At 43.5% G+C, this 26,596-nt stretch overlaps 1 protein-coding gene across 1 annotated transcript in view; it reads right to left on the bottom strand.

The window, feature by feature from the left end:
- The window catches only part of RAB7A (RAB7A, member RAS oncogene family), a 28,317-nt gene extending 2,051 nt beyond the window's left edge, over nucleotides 1–26,266 (bottom strand). Inside the window, exons 1-5 of the mRNA XM_081184376.1 lie at nucleotides 26,128–26,266; nucleotides 5,095–5,185; nucleotides 2,238–2,364; nucleotides 941–1,159; nucleotides 454–582 (exon numbers count right to left, since the gene is read on the bottom strand). Of these exons, the coding sequence (XP_081040502.1) occupies nucleotides 454–582; nucleotides 941–1,159; nucleotides 2,238–2,364; nucleotides 5,095–5,147 (528 nt within the window). The 5' untranslated portion in view covers nucleotides 5,148–5,185; nucleotides 26,128–26,266. The remainder of the gene's footprint in view (nucleotides 1–453; nucleotides 583–940; nucleotides 1,160–2,237; nucleotides 2,365–5,094; nucleotides 5,186–26,127) is intronic.
- Between the last annotated feature and the right edge of the window lie 330 nt (nucleotides 26,267–26,596).

Below are 26,596 nucleotides of genomic sequence, written 5' to 3'. Positions count from 1 at the left end.
AAATAACTACCAAACTTTTAGAAGAGATCTGAAGGCAGCCCTGTTTAGGGAAGCTTTTAATGTTGAACAGGTTATTGTATTTTAGTGTTTTGTTGGAAGCTGCCCAGAGTGGCTGGGGAAACACAGCCAGATGGGCAGGGTATAAATAAATTATTATTATTATATTATTATTATTGTTGTTGTTGAAGTGCCATGAACTGAAACATACAATTCCAACTGTTGATGACGTAAGAGGCATCACTTGCCTATGGGGATGTATGTTCATCCCACTTTTGCCTTTGAAAACAAGTTTTTGCAATGTTTCAGAATCCTGTTCAACTAGAAAACATATTGGACAAATGCCAGTGCACAATGGCATCAGTGCCTCCATCACCTATCTCCAGCCATCGCCCAGTTTGATATTGCATATAGAATAAGGACCGGACTGCCAGAAGAGGGCACTAGAACTCATACCTGCTTAAGTGCATTTCGTGCAATTGTTTGGAAAGCCTGTTCCACGTTAATGGCCTCCTTGGCACTGGTTTCAAAATAAGGGATATTGTTTTTGCTGTAGCACCAGGCCTGTGCTCGTTTTGTAGTAACCTGTAATAGAAGCAAACTCCTTTAAGCTCTTTATAATTACCAAGAGTCAACCCGCATTCATCTTCCATGTCCGTACCAGCCATCTTTTTCACTGCCAAAAAGCACAGCAATTTGCTATGCTAAATGTAAAACTCCATGTTTCCCAGAATCCCCAGGAAACATTGTTCACCAACTATTCTCCCCATTTCCCCCCTCCCCACTCCCATTGTTTTCTCTTCACTATTTAAAAATAGCAGGCTTCTGCAGACAGGATTCAGTTTAGCATCCTTAGGAGATCCTGGTTAATGGCAGTAGATTCAGAATATTTGCTTTGATAATTATTCTAATTAAACACCACAGTATGCATCAACCAGCTTACTTGTCTGTTTTCAAGGTCAATCTTGTTTCCCAGCACAACAAAAGGAAAGTTCTCAGGATCCCGCGGACTGGCTTGAATGAGAAACTCATCTCGCCAGCTGTCGAGAGTTTTAAATGTGTTGGGAGCCGTTACATCAAACACCAGCACGCAGCAGTCTGCTCCTCTGTAGAAGGCTACTCCCAGAGACTGAAACCGTTCCTGCCCTGCTGTATCCCATATCTGCAAGACATTGGAGAAGAACTCTTAGGGACAAGCTCAGATCAGGCCTCAAAATCATACTGACTGAAGTTCCTCAATGCCATAACGCTGCTTGTCAGAATGTCATACAAATTTGGAAGGAACACATTCATGCCTTTGGAAAAAGTATCAGCATGCCCCTAATGGAGAGTAGGTTCTTAAAGACCAATAGTGCCAATAGTTTGGCAAGTGAATTTGAAGCAGCCTGCCAAATGTGGGAAGGAAGTGCCCTCACCCCTTAAACAAAGCAGGACCATCTAGAATTACAAGCCATTCCCCACCCCACCCAGTTCAGAAAATTGCAGGCCATGCAGGGGAAGCTCCATGCCATGCTGAGCTATATAAGATTAGGCTAGTTTTTAGTCTGCATGACAGAAAATAAGCCTCTCCTTCTCAGCTCTCCTGCATCCTATACTTGTGCCTCTGATTTTTTTCTACCTAGATGCAGGACTTCACATCTATCTGTTAAATTTCATCTAATTGGTTTTGCTCAGGGTTGTTTTTGCTTGTGGTCTTGCTGGGAGATGCCCAACGTTAGAGCAGGTTGCTAGAGGGAAAGGTTTTGTGATGCTACTCAATTTGCCCTCTGGCACCGCAGGGTAAGGGGCAAGCCACTCTCACTTCTGTCGCTACTAACAAGACACCGTAATATAATTTAAGCTTTCTGTAGATATTTGACAATGGCTAGTTTAGAATAGTTGTCCAACTATCAAATATGCCATCCCTAGTAAGATCTGGATTCTTTTCTGCTCGTGTCAATGCATCAAGGGTCTCTGTCTCTCAGGCACACTCACGTTTGCCACTGCCTCCTCCAGAGGCTCAAGAAGAGCAAGACATGTTCTCAATAGTGTGCTGAGCCTTGGGACCACCAGTCAATCATCCTATTGCTTTCCAAGCATTAATGCAGGGCCTGGTGTGACTGGCTCTTTCGAACTGGGTGTTCCTCCCTACCATGCTGTTAGCCCTATCAATGCTGTCTAGCAGAAAAGCAGATTATAAACACAAAATACAATCTGTGGATCTCTGCAAGTTGCAGAAATGCAACGGATACAATTCTTACCTGCATTGTGACTAGCCTGTCATCCACCATCACTTCCTTTGTGAGGAAGTCTGCTCCTATTGTAGCTTTGTACTGGTTACTGAATTTCTTGTTCACATACTGGTTCATGAGAGATGTCTTTCCCACCCTATGGGAGGAGGAAGAGAGAAAAGCCATAAGGATACAAAAAATACATGTTGTTGTGCACACACAATATACAGCCATATTCCATTTACAGAAGAATACAAGTTACCCTGCATCACTTTTGGATTTATTCAGGAGTGTTTTAATCCTTAGGACTACAACTAAAACGCTGGTGCATTGGTGGCAAACTTTCGACTCTCCAAATGTTGTGGGACTCCCAATTCCAATTAGCCCCAGCTGGCATTGCCAATGGTCAGGGATGATGAAAAGCTGCAGTCCCATCAACCGGGGAGGGGGGGGGGGAGACACAGGATGACAGGATGTCGACCCCACCTTAGATCTGAAGGTACGTGAGACCACCACTTTGCTGAAGCTAACAGGCCAGAGTCTGGTCTGGGTCTGCATGTAAGACTGTTTGGAAAGCACCTACATTGCATTGGGTTTCATGATGTAAGAATAGCAGGATATAAATGAAAAAGGTAAAGAAATCCAAACAACTAACTCCTCTCAGGGGTCATTTCAGTGGTGGCTCTGTATTTAGGTGCATCTGGGATCACTTCCACATAACCCATTTAACTGAGAATACATCTTAATTTGTTCACAGAGAGATCAGAAGATGTTGCACCAAGCAAATGTCACCCTCCTCACCAGTGCATTTGCCTGTCACTTTCCTTCTTGCAAAAAGTATGATCTTTTGTTGAAACAGTTAGTTGAGCAAGACCTCAAAATCAACTTTAACTGCATTATCTTGAATTTGCCACAATAGAATTTCACCTGAAAATAGCAACAGTCTGGAAGCACCCAAAGCCTGTCAGTTTGCTTTTAAGTGGGCTTTGAGTGTTTTTATTGCCATCTGTTTTTTACTGAAATGATCTTGATCTTGAAATGCCATTGCTCAGTTTTCAATTACAGTATAGCTCTTTTCTGGTCTGCCTTGAAATTTTTGTATCCTGCTGTTTAACATGCATTTTTAAATACATGTTTTTAAGTTAGTTTCAAGTGTTTTTGAAAAGCAACATAAAACCCTAAAAAATAAGACAATTCAGCCCCGTGTTTAGCATTCTACTTATGAAAGCAATAGTTCACCCTCCAATACATCCCTTTAATAATTTGAGGTTGAATTAGGGCCAGGAACAAGTTATCCCACAGAATAACAGAAACAAAAGAGGCTCAAAGAGGTTGCATGAGCTATCTGAAGCAGCACCTTCAAATATAATGATTAGATGAATACATCAAATGTATTCAAATCAGTAAGGTGGGTGCTATATTCTTTGTCTGGAAAATAAAGGATTTGTTTCAACATGCCAACCTTCACAAATGTGGAACTAAAACAGCAAATTGTGCTGAAAGCCTTGTGTCTCTACTGGACTAGGCTTTAATTCCATTAGTATTTTTAGGTGCTGAAGTAAGCTCTTTCACAAGACCAGTATCGAGATGTGGCCCAAATTTATTTTCTATTGAAGCAACTCTGCCTATTAGGCGATACACGGTATGAAAATATGTGAACAGTTTGTAACTGAGGAAAGGAAATTAGTATAGATGGCATAGTTTTGGTCTTTTACTTACACCCTTCCCCTAGTATGATAGAAGATCATGTGTGTGTACAACAGATTGTTTAAGGAAGCTTCACTCTATCGACTGAGAGGCTGGTGTGGCACATTAGCAGAATTTGCTATTTCACAACTATGACTGCAGCGGCCAATCTCTTTTGCAGAGATGTACTCAAGATGGCCACAACATCTTTCAGAAGCCTGGGCCAAGTGACATCAGATCTGTTTATTAAGAGTAGAATTTGGGTCACGTTACATTCCAGGCAGCAAATATGAAACTGCTTTTCCACTGACAGTTGTGAAATAGCTTTACTCACAAAAAAACCTATCCTTTTGCATTAAGCATCTCTTTGGTATTCTATGACAGCATGGTTTGTACCGCGCTGCTTTAATGCCTAGAGCACTGCTCTTAAGAGAACTGGTAGAGCTTTATGATCATTGATTTTTCTGTCGCACATCTGCTCTCTCTCTTGTGGGAAGCTCCAAAAAGCCTGGATTTCCTCAGTCATGCAATATGTAGGCGAAGCTGTTAATTGCCTAGGCAGCATAATGCAGGTAGGATGTTTTGACAATTTATTCAGCACTGAAGGTTAGATCAGGCAGCAACAATATAGTTGTTTTTAAGTTTACACACCATCTGACTGAAGAATTACTCTACAATAAAAAATAGTCTTAATTCTACCAGGGTTGTGAGTTTTTGTTAAAAAAAGAAAAGAAAAAAGTATCCGTGTAATTTGAGCCTTTAAACAAGTTTCCCCAGCAACTACGGACTGAAAGTGGAGTACTGGTTTATTTATTTTTATTATTTTCTCCATTATTCTTGAACTTGTTTCAAAACCTAAATCCACTTCTCCCTTTTGTGGTAATTCACACAACACATGCAACGCTGCAGGCCAAGTTGCTTCCTTTACTTTTGATCACAATTCCATGGCAGCAACAATTTGCATTTCTACAAGTGTTTTCCTGGATTCTGCATGGCTCATTGATGCTGCACAGCAATTTATACAGTTCCAGTAAAGCAAACAAAACTTAGGCAGCTTCACAGGTAAGATAGATAGGTCCCCGTTTGTAAAGAGCTTCCAACTACCCCAGTCATATGCATTTCAAGTGAGCGTTTTAAGATGCAGCAAACACTGTGCTACATCCAATAGTAACAGACACCACTTTGTTGAGGCTCCACTTACCCCGAGTCGCCAAGGATGATGACTTTGAGTAATACTTTCTTCCTAGAAGTCATTGTTCAAGGGTTCAGAAGATCAGTTCCAAGTGCACTTACTGGACCAAAAAAAGAGAGAGAATACTATTTTTAAAAAAACATGCAGCTCATTTGCTGCTTGCAGCATCTCAAAGTACAGGACAACCGATGAGCAGGTTGTGTGGCTTCAAGCTAGGTTAACAGGTACGTACTGCCTCTTCAGATACATACTTGTTAAACCCGTAGGGTTTGGCCTACTCTTATGACTAGAAAACATGAGGACCCATCAGGCTCTTCAAGTTCTGGGAAAGTCTGGCCATGAAACACAAGTAGTAAGGAAATAAAACGTATTCAACCAAGAGCAGCAAAAAGTTGCTTGACGGGGAAACTAGGCTGCCACACTATCTAATAATGAAGAATCCCAATGATTAACAATGGCTTGCATGCAACATACATTTTTTTTTATCCAGCTGCCTGAATGCTAACAGTCTTAGTCAATGCTACTATGCACACTGCAACTTCAGTCCTCTCTAGGCTTCAGATTTCACAAGGATTATCCCTTGTGAAAGAACAAAGAGTCTCATCTTACCCCTATTCTATGCATGAATCATGCATTACTAACCAGATTAGACTCTGCAGCAAGGACTCCAGTTCAAAAGTCTTAATTTTCACCAAAAGATCTATAACAAGTTTAGAAAGCAGTTTGGCTATTGCATAGGGAGAAAAGAAATGCTCAACAAGATTCAGGTTTACACACACCCTTCAGGGATAAAAACCCCTTCGATCTACAGTGGCCCACTGGCAGTTAGTTGCAACGCTTTGCAATGTCTGTATACCAAGTGCTGGAGAATGAAAACAGGCAGCAAGGAAGCTTTCGCAAGCAGCTTCTTCCAAAGGAAGCAGGATGAAGGAGAGCAGGGGCTTTTAAGAAGAACCGATGAAGGCACAGGAGCAAGGAAAAGGTTTCACAGTTCTTTAAATGCTGGACAGTCACTATTGTCAAGATAGCAGCATCTGTAAGTAGTTCATAAAACAGCTATAAAGTTCAGCTGGTCAGCAAATGTAGAAGAGGAAAATATCACAAGGGGCAAGCAGCAATTAACCAAAAGTTCTATATGCAATTCATACACCAGAGATTGCTACGCTGCACTGATAGCTTATGACAGCAGCCTTTTGCAGCTTCTTAAAAAAAAAAAAAAAAGTACGCCATTGGTTAATCACTGGGCTTGCTCATGGAATGCACAAACTAGTATTTGTACTCAGTTCCTTAGAATTTGTTGTTTTAGCTGGCACTTAAGGGACCCAGACATTGTGCAACAGACTCATTGCTGTAAACCTCTACTGCAGGCAAGGGAAATTTCCATCCTGTGTACCATATTAGGCCCACACTATTTATTATTTTGATAAGCATGAACTAATATGCAATTGACATAAGTGACACATTGTTAATATCACATTTTTAGCAGAAATTGTTAATACACGTTTTATTTGGTGTTTAAAAAAAAAATTGGTACCGTACTTCAGTTTTCAAAACACTCTATTCTTTATTGTTAAACTCCTTAGAATATTGTCTATCCTTAGCAGAGAGCAGGAATACCGTATTTTTCACTCTATAAGACGCACCAGACCACAAGACGCACCTAGTTTATGGAGGAGGATAACAAGAAAAAAAATATTCTGAATCTCAGAAGCCAGAACAGCAAGAGGGATTGCTGCGCAGTGAAAGCAGCAATCCCTCTTGCTGTTCTGGCTTTTGTGATAGCTGCGCAGCCTGCATTCACTCCATAAGACGCACACACATTTCCCCTTACTTTTTAGGAGGGAAAAAGTGAGTCTTATAGAGCAAAAAATACGGTACTTTGAGGCTTCAAAGCACATACATTTCAATAATCCTTGAGTGTCAGTAAGGCCCAAAAATGGCACCCAGATTTTTTGAAGTGCTCACAAATGGAGAATATTTAGGTGCAAAATGTACTTGGTGCCCTGCTAATTTCAAGCCCTGCATCATAGTGTCAGGAGAATAACAGGAGGGCAGTCCCACCCTCTTCAAAGTGGTCCACAGTAGGTGGGTGAGGTCAGGATCCAGCACACCAGAGGTTCCCAACCCCTGTTCTAGAACTCTGATTTTCCACACTGACAAATCCAAGGCAACTCTTACTTCAAGATCTAAGTGCACAGCCAGACTCTTAAGTGAAATCATTTTTAAGAAATCACCTAAAGTATCCAGGAATTTTTACTTGCTTCATGCTTTTGAAATTATATGCAGAAATGCAGCTTGAAATAGTTCCTACAGAAATTCTCTTTTGAGCTGCACAAAAGCACTACCACATAAGCTTCCCATTCCTGCAGTGTTAGAAACTCAGATACAGTTGTACCTCGGCTCCCGAATGCCTTGGGAGTCGAAAGTTCTGGCTCTCAAATGATCAGAAACTGGAAGTGAGTGTTTTGGTTTTCGAACGTTCTTTTGGAAGCTGAACATCCAGTGCAGCTTCCGCTATTGTTTCCGGTGCACCTGTGCAATCGGAAAACAATCAGAAGCCACGCCTTGGTTTCCAAACGTTTCAGAAGTCGAACGGACTTCTGGAACGGATTCTGTTCGACTTCCGAGGTACGACTGTATACAAGTTAGGCGCCAAATGGCTCCTTAAACCAAGGCTGCAGTTGCCAAGCTGGGTAAGACAACTCTAAAGTCTTATTTTTCAAATGATGGGCTGATTGATAATGATTCTCAGTTCAGATGACAACTTTGAGCTGATTTAAGAGCTTTTAGAACTTAAAGGAGCAAAGCTACTTGATCCAGGGCCTATTCCAATCTCTTTTTCTTAATGGTGACTACTCCTGCTTAGGCTGCACAATAAAAGCAATTTGGTTCCAGAAATTTATTCCGATTGTGCAGATAAAATATAACTGATAAAATTCTACAGGATAGGGTATTAGTGTGTGAAAACAATCTAGCTCCAATGATCCCCAGATGATGGAGATGTCAGGCACCAGCCTGGCCCCCAGGCATCCTCACTTGGTTACAAGTGGCCAAAAGCCTGGTGCCAAATGCGCCTGCCGCTTGGCTAATTTCAAACACTGCATTCCTGTTTGAGGCATTCAGTCTTAAAAACCCCACACAACCAAGGAACGCTAGCAGTGCAGCAGCACAAGCAGTACTGCTTGTGAGAGTGTTATTGACCACAAAAAGGAAACTAGAAAAGAGTTACAGGGCATGTTGGCCACCCAACATTTTTTAAGGTGGAAAAAGTCATGCTTGGTACACACTTTGTTTTCCATCTAGACACACTGAAAGAGCTAATGAATTTGGTTACAAGGTGTCTCGTGTCTCCTGTTCGCTATTCACAGCAACAGCATTGCATTTGAGCCAACTAGCTTAAGAGGAGCTACACAAGAACAACTGGTATGTGGAAGCTTCCACGTAACTGAATTGCTGTACAGTGTACCTCAGGTTACAGACGCTTCGGGTTACAGACTCTGCTAACTCGGAAGTAGTACCTCGGGTTAAGAACTTTACTTCAGGATGAGAACAGAAATCACGCAGCGGTGGCGCGGCAGCAGCGGGAGGCCCCATTAGCTAAAGTGGTGCTTCAGGTTAAGTACAGTTTCAGGTTAAGAACGGACTTCCAGAACAAATTAAGTTCTTAACCAGAGGTACCACTGTACTAAAAAATGGGTGAGTTGAATACAGTGGTACCTCTGGTTACGAATTTAATTCCTTCTGGAGGTCCGTTCTTAAGCTGAAACTGTTCTTATCCTGAGGCGCGTTTTTGCTAATGGGGCCTCCCCCTGCGCACGTGCCTCCCCCCTCCCCCCTGATTTCCGTTTGCATCCTGGGGCAAAGTTCGCAACAAGGAGCAGCTACTTCTGGGTTAGCAGAGTTCGTAACCCGAAGCATTCGCAACCAGAAGCTAATTCCTCTAACTGCACAATTTCCAAGGAAACACTAGTGACTGCAGATCAGTTTTGCTATTACTGCTTGTCAAAGAAGCCTTGTCCCTTCCCTCTGAACGATTTTGTTAGGCACAAGGCAACTTGAGGCATTATAATTCTGTTGCAAAAGCACGAACTGTAATAGCCTCAAACATTTTGGTACTGAAATTGTCTACTTAAGAAATGGGCATGTGATATAGGGATCTTTGATGAAGCAGCTCAAAATTATTAAGACCAATACTAAGATAATCAGAATATCCTGCCTTAAGTCAACTTGTTACTAACCTGAAAATTTGCCTAATAACTGTTCCTTTAGACACCTCAGATATTGCCCCAGCATTCTCTCTTGCAGCAAAATAAACCCGAGACAGTTAACAGGACTTTTGCTTCTTACTGAATTCTAACAGCTAGCATTGCTCACACAAAGCAAGGATGAATACTGTAATTGAAAAGTAGTTTTTTTGAGTCACTTGTGAGAAATACTTAATAAGTCCACGTGACAGCCACAATTAGGAGAGTCAATTGTTCAAGAGTGGCTGCCTCATGCTATTCGATATACAGCCTTGGCCAGTTCAAGCACTTCTACCACCAAGGCATGACTAAGGACTCCTGAAGACTCAGAAGGATCACATGCTTTGTAAACATCCACAGAGCCAGAGCTTCCTAGTGACGAGCCAACGACGCATCTCAGTTTCGGGCTTTATATAAATCCTCCGTGCCCAGCTGCAAATTCAACCTTTGGTGATCAGCTGGACTAGTTTAAGTACATCATGAGTAAAGTCAAATTCAGCATTTAGTTTTGGGCCAATATATTCCAATTACTCCAGAGGCCTGAACAGTTTGGAGTTTGCCACAATGAAGGCCAAGATGGTAGCAACTACCTAAACCAGTGTTTTCCAACCTTTTGCCAACCATGGCCCTTTCAGACCGTGTTTCCTTCCTGTGCCCACCCCCCACGGTCCTACCGGTAGAAAGGTAGCTATTTAAATGTTTTGTTTGTAAATAGAGTATGTTTTATTTTATAATTCATACCAAATACAATTACATTAAATGGTAAAGGTAAAGGTACCCCTGCCCATACGGGCCAGTCGTGTCCGACTCTAGGGTTGTGTGCCCATCTCACTTAAGAGGCCGGGGGCCAGCGCTGTCCGAAGACACTTCCGGGTCACGTGGCCAGCGTGACGAAGCTGCTCTGGCGAGCCAGCACCAGCGCAGCACACGGAAACGCCATTTATACCTTCCTGCTATAAAGCGGTACCTATTTATCTACTTGCACTTAGGGGTGCTTTCGAACTGCTAGGTGGGCAGGAGCTGGGACCGAACGACGGGAGCTCACCCCGCTGCAGGGATTCTAACCGCCGACCATGCGATCGGCAAGTCCTAGGCACTGAGGTTTTACCCACAGCGCCACCCTTACATTAAATGGTAGGAACACAATAAAAGATTGTTAAAGCAGAAAAAACAAAGAATCATAAGAGCTGGAAGGGATCCAAAGTGTAATCTTTCTAGTGCAACCCCCTGCAAAGTAGGAAACTCAGCTAAAGCATACATGACAGGTGGCCATCCAACCTCTGCTTAGAAATCTCCAAGGAAGGAGAGTCCAGAACCTCCCAAAGGAGATCCATCTTTCACATATTACAAAAAGTAAACAACACTTATTTGACTCCAGTTATTAGACAAAGAGGGGGGAACCTACAGATTACAGTCCAAAACCATACCCGCCAACATTTCTCCGATGAAAGTAGAGATGCTGTATTCCATAATAATACTTTTACTATTTATACCCCACCTATCAGACTGGGTTGCCCCAGTCACTCTGGGCAGCTTTCAACATATATAAAAAACATAATAAAACATTAAACATTAAATAAACTTCCCTACACAGGGCTGCCTTCAGATGGCTCAGGGGTCAGATACCCTTCAACATTTTTCCGGTGAAAATAGGAATGTCCTAAGGAAAAGCAGGGCATTCTGGAATCAAATCAGAAACTGAGATGATTTCTGTAAATCCAGGACTGTCCCAAGTGGTCCTCACTGACCTGGTGCAAAACAATCTTCTCATCCAGAGGAGCCTTGGCTGCCTAGATAAAACACTATAGCCCCCCACACCTTCACCTGGGAGTAAGGCCCACCGAGGTCAGTGTGGCTTTCTTCTGAGTAGACACTTAGTAATTTACTAGATACAAGTCAGCAGCACCAGACCTTATTGGCTAGGCTCTGGGGTGGATCCCTGATCTGCTAGGTGCTGAGGTGGATTGCACCCCAGCAACTTGCAGAGTCTGTCCCAGGATGCACTGGCACTGGCAACTGCTACTAGCAGTGGTCAAAACGGGAACCTCAGTGATCACCCTCTCCGGCTGGAAACAAACCAGGACTGCTCCAAGAAAATGCACATGGCAAAAAGAAGCGCTAGGCCACCCCCTTACCTGCTTGTTATTGGCCAAGCATATAGCCAGCCAATCAGGATTTTTTTTTTTAAGAAAAAGATTTTTTTCTCTTCTTCTCACTTCACTCTGTTGACCCCGAGCCTCATGCTGTCCCCCCCCCTTTATGTAATTTTCACCGGGGGGGGGGCTGGAATATCCTGGGGGCCCCAGCTGGGAAGAAACACTGACCTAAACCATACAGTCAGCAGCTGTCATAATGGAGACTGTAAGGAAAACTAAGAGCTATGCATTTTTAGGACTTAAGATGCCTTCTGCACCAATTAGTACCCCTGGTATTCCATCAGCTCTAATTTATGAAGAAGTTGGACTTCCTTCAATTGTGGCCCAGTTTTTAATTAACAGTTTTTAAAAACTTCAGTTACAATAAGATTCTTATTATCTTATGATACCTCAAGTTATAGAATTGGCTCTCCAGGAAACTCTTGAGATAAAATAAACTCTCTCAACATCAGGGGCAGGAAACCTTTCCGGGCCAAGGGCTGTATGCAAAAGTAGGCATGCAAATGCATGTAACTCTTACCTTTGTACAATAGATTTATATTCCAGCTGCACAAATGTCAGAGGTTTTTACAGACAAAGCTCCCTCCCTCCAGAATGAGAGGCATTTGCACTATTCAAGGAAACATTCCAGGCAGGCAAAAACAGTGTGGCCTGGACAGAGTCCTGAGGGACAACTAGAAAGGTCTGGAGGGCCCTGGCCCCCAAGGTTCCCTATCCCTGCTCTATATACTCTTTGATTACCCAAATCTCAGATGCTAAAATTATTGCTCTTAAAATTGTCTTTGTTCAAAAAGACTGAGTTTTAAGTTCAAAAGCTTCCAGCTGAACTTGACTATGTAAAGATAACCACTGTAGAGCTCCTATTTGGTTTAATCTTGCTTCTTCCAAGCTCAAGCAAGCCTTTATGGCTATTCTCAGAGTATGTCATTGATGGCCATGATTGATGGCCAGTACTGCTGGACTCATCTGACTCAGGATGCAATGTGGAAGATCTATTTCATGCTTCGTACTTTTATCTAGGAACTTGAATTGGGATCCTACTTTATCAGGATTATATTCAGCATCTTTTTTCTGCGATGGTACCTTTTTGCACTGGTTGCTGCATGGATATCTATTTATATATTTATATTTAGTTAGTTAGTTAGTTAGTTAGTTATTAAGTAAGTAAGTAAGTACTGAACTTATATGCCGCCCTATACCCGGAGGTCTCAGGGTGATTCACAAAATAAAATCAAAACATAAAATGACAAAATGCACAATCAAAATAAAAACAACAACCCAATAATCCCCCCTCCAAAAGCCACATTTTAAAAGGGCATAAGATGTCAATCAGATCAACCAAAGGCCTGGTTAAAAAGGAACGTTTTTACCTGGTGCCTAAAGGTGTATAATGAAGGCACCAGGTGAACTTCCCTGGGAAGAGCATTCCACAGACGGGGAGCCACTGCAGAGAAGGCCCATTCTTGTGTTGCTACCCTCTGGACCTCTCGAGGCAGCGGCACATGAAGAACGGCCTCAGAAGATGATCTCAGGTTTTGGGTAGGTTCATATGGGAAGGAGTGGTCCTTGAAGTATTGTGTTCCCGAGCCATTTAAGGCTTTATAGGTCAAAACCAGTACTTTTAATTGGGCCCAGAAACTAATTGGTAGCCAGTGCAGTCGGACCAGGACTGGTGTAAAATGCTCAAATCATCTTGCTCCAGTGAGCAACCTGGCCGCTGAATTCTGCAGTAGCTGAAGTTTCTGAACAGTCTTCAGAGGCAGACCTATGTATAACACATTTCAGTAATCTAACCTTGAGGTTACCATAGCATAGACCACAGTAGTTAAGTTATCCCTGTCCACAAAGTGGCGTAGCTGAGCCACCAGTTGAAGCTGATGGCAGACACTCCAGGCCGCTGAGGCCTCACCTGCAGATATAAAGGAGAAATAGAGCTGAGTGTCATCAGCACGCTGCTGACAACATACTCCAAACCTCCAGATAACCTCACCCAGGGGTTTCATGTAGATGTTAAACAATGTAGGGGATCAATGTCCCCCACATTCAAATCACCCTCTTTCTGCCCAGTCAAGAAAACAAGGTCCAGAGCGTGGCCTGCCATGTGCTTTGTGCCGGGGACATGTTGGGACAGCCCCATGGTTGTCATGGCAGCCATGAAGTCGTGAGCTGCCCCAGAGCCAGCTGCCTTGGCATGAACGTTGAAGTCTCCCAGAACCAGCAGTCTAGGAGTACCCAATACCTTCTCCGAGACCAGTTCTGTCCGCTCAGGCGGGGAGATTGCTGGGCAGCGAGGCAGACGGCAAACCAGCAGAATCCCTAATCTGTCCTAATTGTCCAATGCCAGGAACACACACACTATATTCCCACCCCCACCCCCCGGACTGGACAAAGAGCCTGGAGATAGAGACTCTCTATAAACCACAGCAACTCCCCCTCCCTGACCCTCAAGTCTAGCCTGATGCTGCACTGAGTGCCCAGGCGGGCACAGCTGGGTGAGACCAACTCCACCCTGCTCACCCACCCAGGTTTCAGCCTCCTCGTCCACAATCAGATAATGGATGAGGGAGATTTTATTCTGGACCGACCTGGCATTCAACAGCATCAGTCACAGACCCGAGGGCTGGCTGATATGACAACGACAATTCCCCAGGTTGGAGGAGGGGGCTGGCACACAGCACAGTCACTAACTACCTGTGCCATGTGTACCTTAACTGGTCTGCCCCACCTCCCATGCCATACCTTCCCCTACCCAGAACCACTGTAATTGGGCCTCCCCCTGCTTTCAGAGAAAGCTAGAATTATCAGGGTGATACCCAATTTAATTTTATTGCTTTATTCATCCTTTGTTTTACTGCTTTCTTATCCTCGAGTCTGGCTTTTGTTTATTGTGCTTTATATACTTTTTAAAAACTATTTGTATTTTCAAATATAATTTGTTGCATACCTTTGAGCCGGTTTGAATCTCAATTTTTGCAAAGGCTCTAAGCAATAGAAATTTGACCTGCTCAATGAGTGCAGAATTAGCAGTTAAGGTCTGCATTACATTTTTAAAGGAATATCTGGCACCTTTAACACTCTGGTAGTTACCACCGCTTAAGGAATGCCATGAATTCACACAATGTTTGCTACTTCAGCAGTCAACGGCATTTAGGGGCATGGTGTGTATGACCCTCCCTAAATATTTTCCTTTTGAAATCACATTTTAAAAAACTATAACCTGTAATATCTATCCACTGTGTCTGTAACAGCAGTACTTCACTACATAGAGTATGTTTTCAGATTTACATATACTTTGCCAAGAACCTTCCTGTTTTAGAGTTATGCTGGAAAGTGGCTTTTAGGAGTTTGGAAAAGGTTTGCAAGCTACTTCTGATATGCCAGATACTACCTAATTCACACCATGTTCCATATTCTGTAGTTCCAAAGCATTTTCTACTCATTAGAATTGTGAATATTTTTTTTTTTGCTGTTTTACTGTTTTCTATCACAACAGCAATTTATTTATCAAACAGCTTGCATAAAACAAAAGCTGAATTAAGTGATTACAGGAGAGGTGGGGAACCTTCAGCCCTTGGGCCTAGTTAGGCCCAGCACATGCCTCAATTTGACCCGCTGAAGTTTCCCACAGACCACAGCCAGCTGCCACATACCTGAAGTCACAGGCAACATCAAATGTGAGGAAAGGGTGGGTCCATTTGTTCCTTTGCAAGTGTGGCTCCCTGTCAGCACCAATCAGCTGACTGATGCAGAATGGAAACCCTGCTGGGAATTCTCTAGAGCAGCTGTGGGGGCTGAAGGAGTGATCTGAATCAGCAACTTCCTTTGAACTTGGACAGGTGTCAATCACCTGACAGATGAGTGACCATACCCAAGGTGGCCTATTTTGGGGGGGTGGGCGAATTTTGGAAACTGGCCCACCAGCAGGATCCAATTCCAAACCCCTGCATTATTAGGGTGGTCTCCAACCAGGTAATATTCAGAATACAGCAAGAGAAACTGACTTTTAGTCATTCCTAATTTTAAGCACATTAATTTTAATGGATCTACTCAGAGCATGACTTAGATAGTACCCATAGTTAATTTGCATCTGCTAATGTTACCTCACATGAGACAGATTATTCTGTATTTGGCCGCTAGGTATTTGGCCACAAGCAACTAAACCGCCATTTCACAATCACTACCAGGTAGAATGTAGATTAGGACACTCTGCAAATTTAAAGACCACAGGGCCAACTATCAGTCACATAGGTAACAAGTCAGCCACTACTAGCCTTGCTACTTTACTGATTTCCTGTACACTTGGCCTGAATATGCCTTTACGCTCCTGACCAGTTGCTGCCTCCTTTAAAGAGGTATTTGGACACCAGGCCTGTCAAGTGCCAATCTGGAGGAATGTAAAGAGTCAGAAGCTTCTGGAAAAGTACAGGTGGCATCCACACTGGTTCAGCAGCTCTACATATATTGCATCTGATGAAATTGTCAGTTCTCCCATATAAACATGGGACCTACACTGTGCCACAGATAGAACAGGCTCTTTCCGCATTACCCTTAGGAGTCAGAAGCTGTTCTATTGAGTTAATATAGCGGTATGTCTCAAAGCCTAGCACACTGTGGCAGGTTTGTGCTTCTATATTGTAGAGCAGAACTATGAGGGGAGGGGCCAAAAGAGAGGATACCTTGAACATGCTATGCTACTTTGAAGGAAATAAATTCAGTTAAAACTGAACAGTATTTCAGTTTCTGCACATATTAAGCAAGTTCCTCTTGCCAACTTTCTTTCTGGTGGCATGTCTTCCCTCCTCCTGTTCACTCCCTCTGGTGTCCATAGGAACAGTACTTGGCTCAAGGCTGCACAGTCAGATTACAGCATCATGTGTGGGCTCAGGGTGCTTAATCACTTGTCCCCCCCTCCTTGAGAAAACACTCCATGTCTGCTTCCCCACCCTGTCAGAATGAGTCTTTGACTTTCTATAATGGTTTTAGATGTATTGTGAACTCAGAACAGTTGAATGATTCTTTTGGAAGTGAGCAGAAGTATAAGCAATCAGCATTTCCCCCCTGAGTTTCTAAATGCAGCTAGGAAAGAGCCACACATTTGAGTGGCAAGTTGTACTTTTCCTATAAATGCCCCCCCCCCTCAAATTGAGAAGCAGCAAAGACACTAGCAAAAGCTTCTGAACAGCTGAAAGTGGCAGTTCAGCCTCTGAGGAGGTAGGGTGGAACTAGGCTTTGCAGTCTGATGTGCTCACTTGGTTGTTGCCAGACCCTAGATATACGGTATTACAATGGTTATTTCACATGGTTTTTCAAAGTAAGCTCAAGGGCATGCAACACAAAATCTCACTGCTAACACATGGATGATTCAGTGGATTCATCTGCCTTCAAATCCCTAACTCTTCACCACCTAGATCAACAGTCAACTTTGGCACATCAGCCCTGCCTCCCACAGATTCTGGAACCACTAACAGTTGATACCTAAACATGACTGCCAGTGCTTGCTAGCTTCTAGTCCTTTAGTTCCAAGCTTGAGGCACATGAAAGCAACAGAAAAAGATTCAAAAAGGGCTCAAGGTAGGAGGGTCTCCATTAGCATTACAGTGGTATACTTACGTTACAAGGGTTTGAAAAAAATTAAGCTAGATACAGAAAACCAGATAAATCTACTGAGTTAACAACAAGAAGAACTAAAATGAGTAATTTGTTAAGCAGGAAGTACAGGTAAAGAAGTTACCCTGCCACACAACCTGTCCACAAGATACAGCAGAGTACTGAACAAGTTTTAGATCAAGTCTTATTTCATCATCATAAAATCTTCCAGCAAGGGAACAACTCACCTGGTTAATGCAACTGTTTCCTTACCTAGCCACAAGGAATTACTATCCTCATGATAGTTTATCAAATATAAACCAGGCTTCCATCTTACCGAGCCTTCACTTTTAATCTGGGCGCAATGGGCAGTTTCAAACTGCCAGATCACACAGGCAAATGTATTAGACACTTAAAGACAACCTGTGTACAAGCTGAATTAGTGAAGCACTACGATTAAGTAACAGATAAGCCCCTCCCCTCTTTGAGAAGACACCCTATGCAATTTTTATTTGAGAAGTCAGCAATGCTAGATCTTGTATGATACAGGAATACCTTTAGTACTCAGGAGAACAATGCAAATCTTTCTATCAAGCGTTTATGGTCTCAACTCTGAATTAGCCTTTATGGCAATTAAAGTGCCACCTCCTTTAAATTTCACAACACTCAGTAATTTACAGGTTCGTATTTCACAACAGCATCTAAAAAATTTAGTTAAGAATAACCTGCTTGCTTAAACAGGCAATACTTTTTGCCAACCCCAAGGTTTATTGAGTGCTCTATGTTCTGGACAAAGTTGTGCTTCCACTAGAAGATCAGGTGGGCAGCTTGGAGACCTCCTGGCTCTATCACCACCATTGGAGGCACAAGTGCCACCCCCCAAGTGCAGGGTGCCTTCCAGTATTAGAAATCAGCCAGGCACCAGCTGCATTTTTTGACTGACGTGGGTCCAACTGCAACCATGTGGAGATTTCTGATGCCAGGTTGGTGACTCAGAAAAGCAAAATGTCACTTAAATTGAAATATTTTCCTTGAAGCTCGAACTTGGGGGGGGGGGGAATGACAGTGCCAAGACATTCCAATGTGGCGGCCACACTGGGTTTAAAGTGCTATTGGGCAATTATATTATATATCCAAGTTTCTAACACTGGTCCCTTCTGCTGCCTTCAGTGGTCTAGACTTCATTACTGCAATACATTATATGTATTATTGTCTTTGAAGCTGCCATTATAGTGCAGAACTCAGCAGCCAGATTATTAATGGGAAACTAGGGGTCTGAACATATCTCACCAGTTCTGGTGAAGTTGAATTGGCTAACAATATGCCACTGAGCTCAATTCAAAGTAATGGCTTTTACCTATAAAACCTTACACAACTTGGAACCACAAAACCTAATGGATGGATCTGCCATAGGCATATATCTGGAGCCCAAGATAGTCATCCAAGGCCCTTCTCAACATTTGAAAGTCCTCCCTAGTGAAGTCCAGAGGCTAGCTATGAGATAGCAGGCCTTTCAGCTGGCAGCCCCTGCCCACCCTCTCTGTTATGCTCTCACAGGTCAAGGCGCCTAGAATCAACTCTTTCTGGCACCAGGAAAGATGTTTTTGTTTCAGCACTGCTGCTGTTTTAGAGGGCATTCTGTTGGTTTTGTGACAATTGTTCTTCGGTGAATGGAAAGGATATTTCCCCAAGTATTATTGTTGGATAGACACTTCTTAACGTGCTTTTGTATGGATTTTTATTCTGAAAGCTGCTTTGTGACTGCTTTGGTGCAAAGCAACTCATCAATATAATAAACATTATTAGCTAATCAGGCTGGTTGGCTTGACCAGACTTTCCACTTTTGACAGTTTACATTAACAGCACTGCTGAGAAAACCTGCCATGTAGTTAGGCTCTCTTCTATGTAAGAAATGGCTTTATAGAACAGCAACAATGACATCACCAAGGGCAGACCAGTGCTGGGCAGAGAGCTTCAAGCACAGCTGCTGCATGTAAGCTGCAGCTTTGGTTTAAAAAAACAAAAAGGAAAGCTCATCAGCAGATATGCTTGTAGCAATATGTGCCAGAAAGATAGCAACTGATAACAGAATGCTCCATGAAATGCCTGCATGCTATACAGCAACTCCTAGTCTATTCATTTACCTACCTACCAATCATTTAGCTGTGATACATAACCAAGCCATGTTTATACAACCTACCTTGTTCTTACGAGCCTGTCCTGACCTAAGTCAGAGCAACAGTCCTTGAAGCAGCCCTCTGCCGGCTGAATTCCAAGTCCCTGAATGGACTGAAAAGCATTAGGGTGCAAGTGCAAATTATCCCACTACACACAAAATGCTGTACTCCAATACATCCAATGGTGTTAAAAGGGTGCTTCAAACTTTGCATTTGGGGCATTTGTATGGTGCAGAGTGGTTTCTTGAAAACCTATTTCTCAAGCTTAACAGTAGATGTTTAATTCTACACTAGTCAGGGTCAACCCAGAATTGAGCTATGTTGAAGCTATGCAGGCTCTCTTTAACTGCATCACTGACCCTCATCATATATTGTTATAGGGTGCCATGGGAATCATATTTGATGCAAAGCAGTGTTAGAAACTCAGATATATAAGCTAATCACCAAATGGCACCTTAAACTTAGGTTATGGCCACCACAACGGAATGTCTAGTTGCTTTTCTTTACAATGGGATTTATTATTATTAATTTCATTTATATATTTCTTTATATTTTAAAGAATTTTTTTTCAAAGAGTTAAACAACACATTAAAACAAAACAATCCACAATAAAACAAATTCAAGCTTCAAGGAAAATATTTCAGATCCTTCTCTAAGTGACATTCTGCTCTTCCCATATTTATTTACCTACTTAATTTATATAGCTGCCCCATAGCAGAAGTACTCTAGGAAGCCTCTGTGGTGTAGTGGTTAGAGTGTCAGAATACGACCTGGAAGATCAGGGTTTAAATCCCCTCAGTCATGAAGCTCATTGGGTGACCTTGGGCCAATCACAGCCTCTTAACCTACCCCACAGAGTTGTTGTAGGGATTAACTGAGGAGGGGGCAAACCATGAACTCCTTGGAGAAAAAGGTGAGATATAAATGCAATAAATAAGCCCTTCTGCTTACCTGATTAAGAAAGCTAGAGAGGCTAGCCAGATGGAGGTGTCAGTCACCAAATCAGAGATCTCCTTGTGGTCGCAACTGGACCTACACCAGTAGCAAAACATGCCTGGCTAATTTCTAACACTGAAAGCAATGTATATGGACCGATTCACAGTGCCTCCTGCCTGCACACAGTTCTATAGTACAGTGGTACCTCTGGATGTGAACGGGATCCGTTCCAGAGCCCCGTTCACATCCAGAAGTGAACGCAACCCGCGTCTGCGGATTGCGATTCAACGCTTCTGCGCATGATGGCATTTGACCGCATGCGTGAACGGTGAAACCCAGAAGTAATGCACTCTGCTATTTCTGGGTCGCTGCAGCGCACAACCCGAAAATACTTATCCCAAAGCTACTTCAACCCGAAGTATGACTGTATTAGGTTGAGCTCTCTGGGCAGGATTCATCTGAGTTGTTGTATACGTGGCCTACTCGTGCAACTTATCCCCCCTCCCCCTCCTGAATCTGCTCAGCGGTAGGGGACCCGTAAAACAAGATTAGGGGCATGCAGGGGAAGAAAGGGAAATGTTTCCTTGCACAAGCGAATTCCACTTAGCACTAAATTAAATTCCAGCCTGCAGTTTAATTTTGTTATTTTTCACACCCTTGTATGAAATGGCAGATTGGAAGAAACATATTTACCAGCACTGGGGAGGGCAGAGAAAAACGTTGTTAAGGAAAGCACAGAATGAAGAGTTTTGGACAGCTGAATAGTGGCACAGAAGATAGAGGGAGATATTATCTAATGGGGATGAATATAATTGTCAGCTAGTGTTAGGGTGAATGCTTCCAGCAGTTCACCTGGAAGGCAGCTACTGTAATGAGATCACCCATCAGACATGGATGAGACCCCTGCAGAGTTTGCTCTTACTTTTTTCCTGCACCTTATAACTAGTCAAGGCTAAAAGTATAATACTTGCAAGTCAGCATCAGTGAGTGGATAGATAACCCCGAGAGATGGTGTTGCTGCAACAGAAATTATCTTGCCAATGATATTACAGAGAGTACCTCCAGCTCTTTCACAGAGGACTCCAAGAAGGCTTCGTGCATTCATCTCAGTATCACAAACCAACTCTGAGTTGGCTAATCCCAGGTGGGGGGTGGGGAGGGAGAAATCTACCTTAATGTTTTATCTTCTGAAGCTATCAAGAGTGTGCTACATGGCTGGGATCTGGATTTAAGAACATTACCTTCATGCATCTCACAGAAAATCAAGTACACATTTAACTTATCTGCAAAACTGGTTGAGGGTGTGCTTACCAAAGAAGGTAAGGAAGGACAACAACTGGTGCATTATCTGTCTTCAGGCTACTGCAAGAAAACTGTCATCCAAAAATTAAGGAGGCTATGGTTACTCAACGAGGTGCCCTACTAATGCTCCTGGACTACAGTCCAACTCTAACCAATCCCACAGAGTTTTCAAAATCAGCCAGGCACATTTTGCACCTGGCTTTCGACCACTTGCAACCAAGTGAAGATGACAGGGTGCCAGGATGGCGCCTGACATCTCCACCATTTGGGGATCATTGGATCTCGACTGTTTTCACATGCTAATACTCCATCCTGTAGAATTCTATCAGTTATATTTTATCTGCATGATCATAATGAATTTCTGGAACTAAATTGCTTTTCTGTGCAGACTGAGCAAAAGCCGGCCAATATATATGTGGAGTGTCCCTGAATCAAGCAACTTTGCACTTCCCAAAGCTCTTAACCTAACTCAAGGTAGTCATCTGAACTAACTGAGAATCAATCACAGGCAGTCCATCATTTGAAAAATAAGACTTTAGAGCTGTCTTGCCTCAAAATAGCAACTAGACGTTCCATTTTGGCGACTGCAACCTTGGTTTAAGGAGCATTTGGCACTTAACTTATATCTGAGTTTCGAACACTGCCAGCCAGCATGGCCAACATTCAAGGATTATGGGACTCTTAGCCCAGGAATATCTGGAGCGCACATTGGATAGATACCCCCTTCAAATTTTATCTACTTGGGCTATATACCAATTGCAAAAATACCTGGATGGATGCATCTTGGAGAACAATTATGCATGTGGTTGTAGCTGCCTATTTAGATTACTGCAATGCAGTGTACAAGGGGCATCCTTTTAAAAAATGACCAGGAAACTGGAGCTACCTCAAGACAGAAACACAAGATAATCAATTGGGGCTGGACAATCTGGTGATATTATGCCAGCACTTTACCAGCTATGTTGGCTTCCAATCTCTTTCCATACCCAATTTCAATGGCTGTTTTTAAGCTTTTATTCCCTTAATAGCTTGTGGCCAGATTAACTGAAAGGTTGGCTTCTCCCATATACCGTAGAACCTCAGGTTACAGACTTCGCTAACCCAGAAATAGTGCTTCAGGTTAAGAACTTTGCTTCAGGATGAGAACAGAAATCGTGCTCCGGCGGCACAGCAGCAGCAGGAGGGCCCATTAGCTAAAGTGGTGCTTCAGGTTAAGAACAGTTTTAGGTTAAGTACGGACCTCCAGAACAAATTAAGTACTTAACCTGAGGTACCACCTGAACCTTACATTCCTCTTTGCACTCCCACCAAGTAAGGCCAATTGGATGGCTACTAATACGGCCTTCATGGTGTGGGCACCAAAACTATGAACAAGGTTCACTAAAGAAGCTTGCCTGGCACTGCTTCTAATTGTTTCTTCAGTGCCAAGTGAATACATTTTTATCCAGGCATTTTAAACTAACTTATTTTAATAAAATAAAAAGGCAGACTCTAACCATTTACTGTTTCGTCTGTTTGCTAGAAGCAAAGCTACATTGTATTTTTATTTTAAGTGTTGCATGCTTTTAATATTGCATCTTGTTTAGTTGGGGGTTGGCAGATTGCTCTATAAACTGACTACAGAATATTTGTTGATGGGTGTCCATAAAGCTAATAATGATGATGCCAGCTTTCAACACCAAGGTAGAAACTAGTCCACTGTATAAAAGTAAAATTAACATTTTTTGCCCTGGCCACTTTTGCTCTAGTTGCACTCACCGCTGGCATGCTGCCCAGAAGGATGTCCAGAAAAGAACACAACCCTCAGGTTCAAACAGATTTGCCAACTAGAACTACCATTTTTGGCCCTATTCAGTGTACTGCTCCCTCCAGACGAAGGCAGTCTGCCACCTACATAGACATTTGTTTTAACAGGGAGCTTCCAACTATGGAAGGAAATCCAGTACCGTTTTAATTGATTTAACATCAAGTGGCTTGCATTAAAAATGTTTGCTATAACACCACACTTCCAGGATATCCCTTGCCATGTATAATTTTGAATACAGGTTGAATTCAGAGCACACATATATAATTTAACTGTTGTCAGCTTTCTTTTTCCTAGGAGGCTGCCTTACACTAGGTCAGACCACTGGTGCACAGAGTTCAGTATCATTTACTCTTACTGGCAGTAGTTCTCTGGTAGATGGCATAAGTCAACACCTGCTACTCTAGAGCCGGACTAAAGCCAGAACCTTCTGCACACAAAGCATATGGTCTCACACAGTATGAAATCAAATTTGTTGAACTGAAAATGCCTTGAGTCTTGCTTTAATAGCTGCCAGGTAAAGTAAAAAAAACTTCAATACCAACTTAAAAGTATTTTTTTTTTAAAGCTTTGTACTGCAGCTTGCAGCTCTAAGGTGATCTATTTCCTGTATTCTGAGTTTATCCTTTATTGCGTCTGTTTTTAAGAATCCTTGGCTGGAACTTTTATAAGTACACTATTGCGTGCAGGAAAACATATGCAAGAGCATCTTTCTATTACTGAGACACTGAATGAAGCAGACATTTCTACAGATTTTGTACTATTTGTATTTTATAAGACTGAAAGTTATTTTTAAAATTCATCTAGAATATAGAGGCTATGTTGATGAAATCCAGGATGTGACCATTTTCCCCCTAAAAAGTGATTCTGCATAAACATGCCAGGATTTCGAAAGACGAGAGTGACATGTATTTCTTTGCTTCCATTAAAGACATGGCATTTATTTGATACCTAGTCAAATCATAGTTAACTATTCATAAACTAAATCATGTGCTTAATCAGCTGCTGCTGAAGTCACAAGCAAGACAGTATGTTTGTTCTTCCCAACTAAGAGGGCATGGCTTAGAACAGGAAGAGTTTTCTGGACGTTTCACTTTTTAGCCTCTGAACAAAGTAAATATATTCTGAAAATGTATGCTGCCTATAAGAGATACTAGATTACATATGTTACATCTGACGAATAGTCTGCATCCAGGAGTGTTGCATTATTGTTGACCTAAATATTACGCTGGTCCGATTTTCAGCTGGCTTAAAAAAAAAGGTTTTCTTTTACTATGGTAGTTAGTATTTGGTAGTCATTAGAGTAAAATCAGTTTGAGGGCCCAATACATTTTTGTTCTTACTATTTGGCTGATGCTTTAGAAACAACATGCTTCTATTGTGCTCATGCTGAAATATTTTTAGTTTAGCAAACTGGTTTAAAAGAATCAGCCTGACAAGATCTACTACAATAGGACTAAGATAAGATAAGATCTTTATTTAAGGACATCAGCACTTCAAACCTTGGAGATCAGAACACCTGCAGTCTTGCTTTGACCAGTGACTTCTAAAGCATTACTCACGGGCAACACTCCAGGATGAGAAGATCACATTTTGTTTACCATCCCAACTTATCAATGACCTCATGTTTAGCTAGTAAGATAACATGTAGCTGGCCCCATTAATTTAACATTCAAGGTATTCAGAGCAGATTCTGTAATAGATTCTTCAAATAACTACTCTCTTAGTTCTCTGTGTAAATATCGCCACATCATTCCACACATGCAATTCACCAAAACTAGTATTGTCAAGTCACAATCATTACTAATAGCATATGTGCAACACTCCACTCAGGATTAAGTCCAGTTGCATTCAATGGGACCGAGTGTCTGGCAGCATGCTGCCCACTAGGAAAAAGCACCGCCCTCCACCACAATCCCCCCCACCCCAAACTCTGCATGCACTTCGAGAGCTCCTTTTTAAGCACGGCAAAGGAACAAACCAACCTCCTCGGGTAATCACAAATATAAAGTTACACGGGAAAGGTGGAAAAGAGAGCAAAAGCTACAAAAGTTCGGCAATAACACGAACAGGGCTAGCACCCCCACCGGGAAGTCATCCAACATGCCTTGCTCCAGCCGGCAGCTACGGGAAGCTTTATTGTTTGGCCGGGAGGGGCGGGGAGAAGGAACTTGGGCTGGGCTTGCAAGCTGCTCCTCCGCTCTCACCTTCCAGAGCTTCCCGAGGACTCGGGAGCCGAACGGTCCCGGGCGGTCCGCACCGTGACAGCACCCTGGGGGAGGGCGGCCCCTTTCCCACGTTTCTTTGTTCCGGGGAGGGCGCTGGTGGAAGGGAAGGAGGGAGCCAGACAAGGAAAGAGGAACCAACCCTCCCCCGCGCCCCGGGCTTCTCCTGCCGGGTCTGCCACACAGGCACGGCCGGTGCTCGCGGGGGATACCCGCTCCTGTGACACACAGGCAGAGGGTAGCGAAGCGGGTAAAATGTCCCACCGCCACCCCCGCGCCGCGAAAAGACCAACCCGAATTTGCTCCCCGCCTTCCTAGAAGACCAGGGCGGGGCCCAGCCAGCCGCTCCTCGACGCCCCAAACCCCTCAGCAAACGCGGACCCAGCGAAGAGGCAGGAGGAGCAGCCTCAGCCGCTCCGGCGCCGTTAACGGAGCCGCACCCAGCCTCCTCTCCTTCAGCTCCGGCGAGCGAGCCGAGACCGCCGCACCCGGGGCCTCGCACCCAGCACCGGGCCCAGCGGCCCTAGATCCCGAACAGCCTCCGCCTCCGCCCTCTCTGTGTCTCTCGCTCTCCCGCCCCCCGCCCCACAGCATCGCCCCCTCCGCCCTCACCGTATACGAAAAGCTCGGCCGCCGCGCTGACTCGCCCCTCCGCTACCTTCGGCTCCCTCTATTAATGGGGCCAAACACCCTCCCCGCTTTCACTTCCGCCTCTTGCTCGCCCTCTTCCGGTCACGGGATCCGCCCGCCGTGTTGACGCTCTGACGTGATGGGGAGGCGCGTGGGTGGGGCTGGCAGAGGGCGGGGCTTGGTGTCCCAAGGCGGCTCGGGGAGCGTCTGGTGAGACGACGGTCGGGCCGGACTGACCTCGGCGCTGTTTGGACGGCGCCCCACGTGACTTAGATGCGGTTGAGGGGCTTCTGGGAAATCTGGGGCGGGCTGCTCTTTGAGTCTTGGTAGCCTCTCGGTGCCGGGTCGAGTTTACTTTGAAGAAAGCAGGCCGCAACTCAGTTTTCCCATCTTGGCTTAGAGGCTTCTGGCATTATATACCGTGTCTTTCTCTTTCTCTCTCCAAGAGTTT

This window comes from Podarcis bocagei (assembly GCF_964188305.1).
Source record: "Podarcis bocagei genome assembly, chromosome: 2".
Taxonomy (NCBI): Eukaryota; Metazoa; Chordata; class Lepidosauria; order Squamata; family Lacertidae; genus Podarcis; species Podarcis bocagei.
Note: the sequence above shows the minus strand (reverse complement) of the source record. Positions and strands in the feature narration are given on the sequence as shown.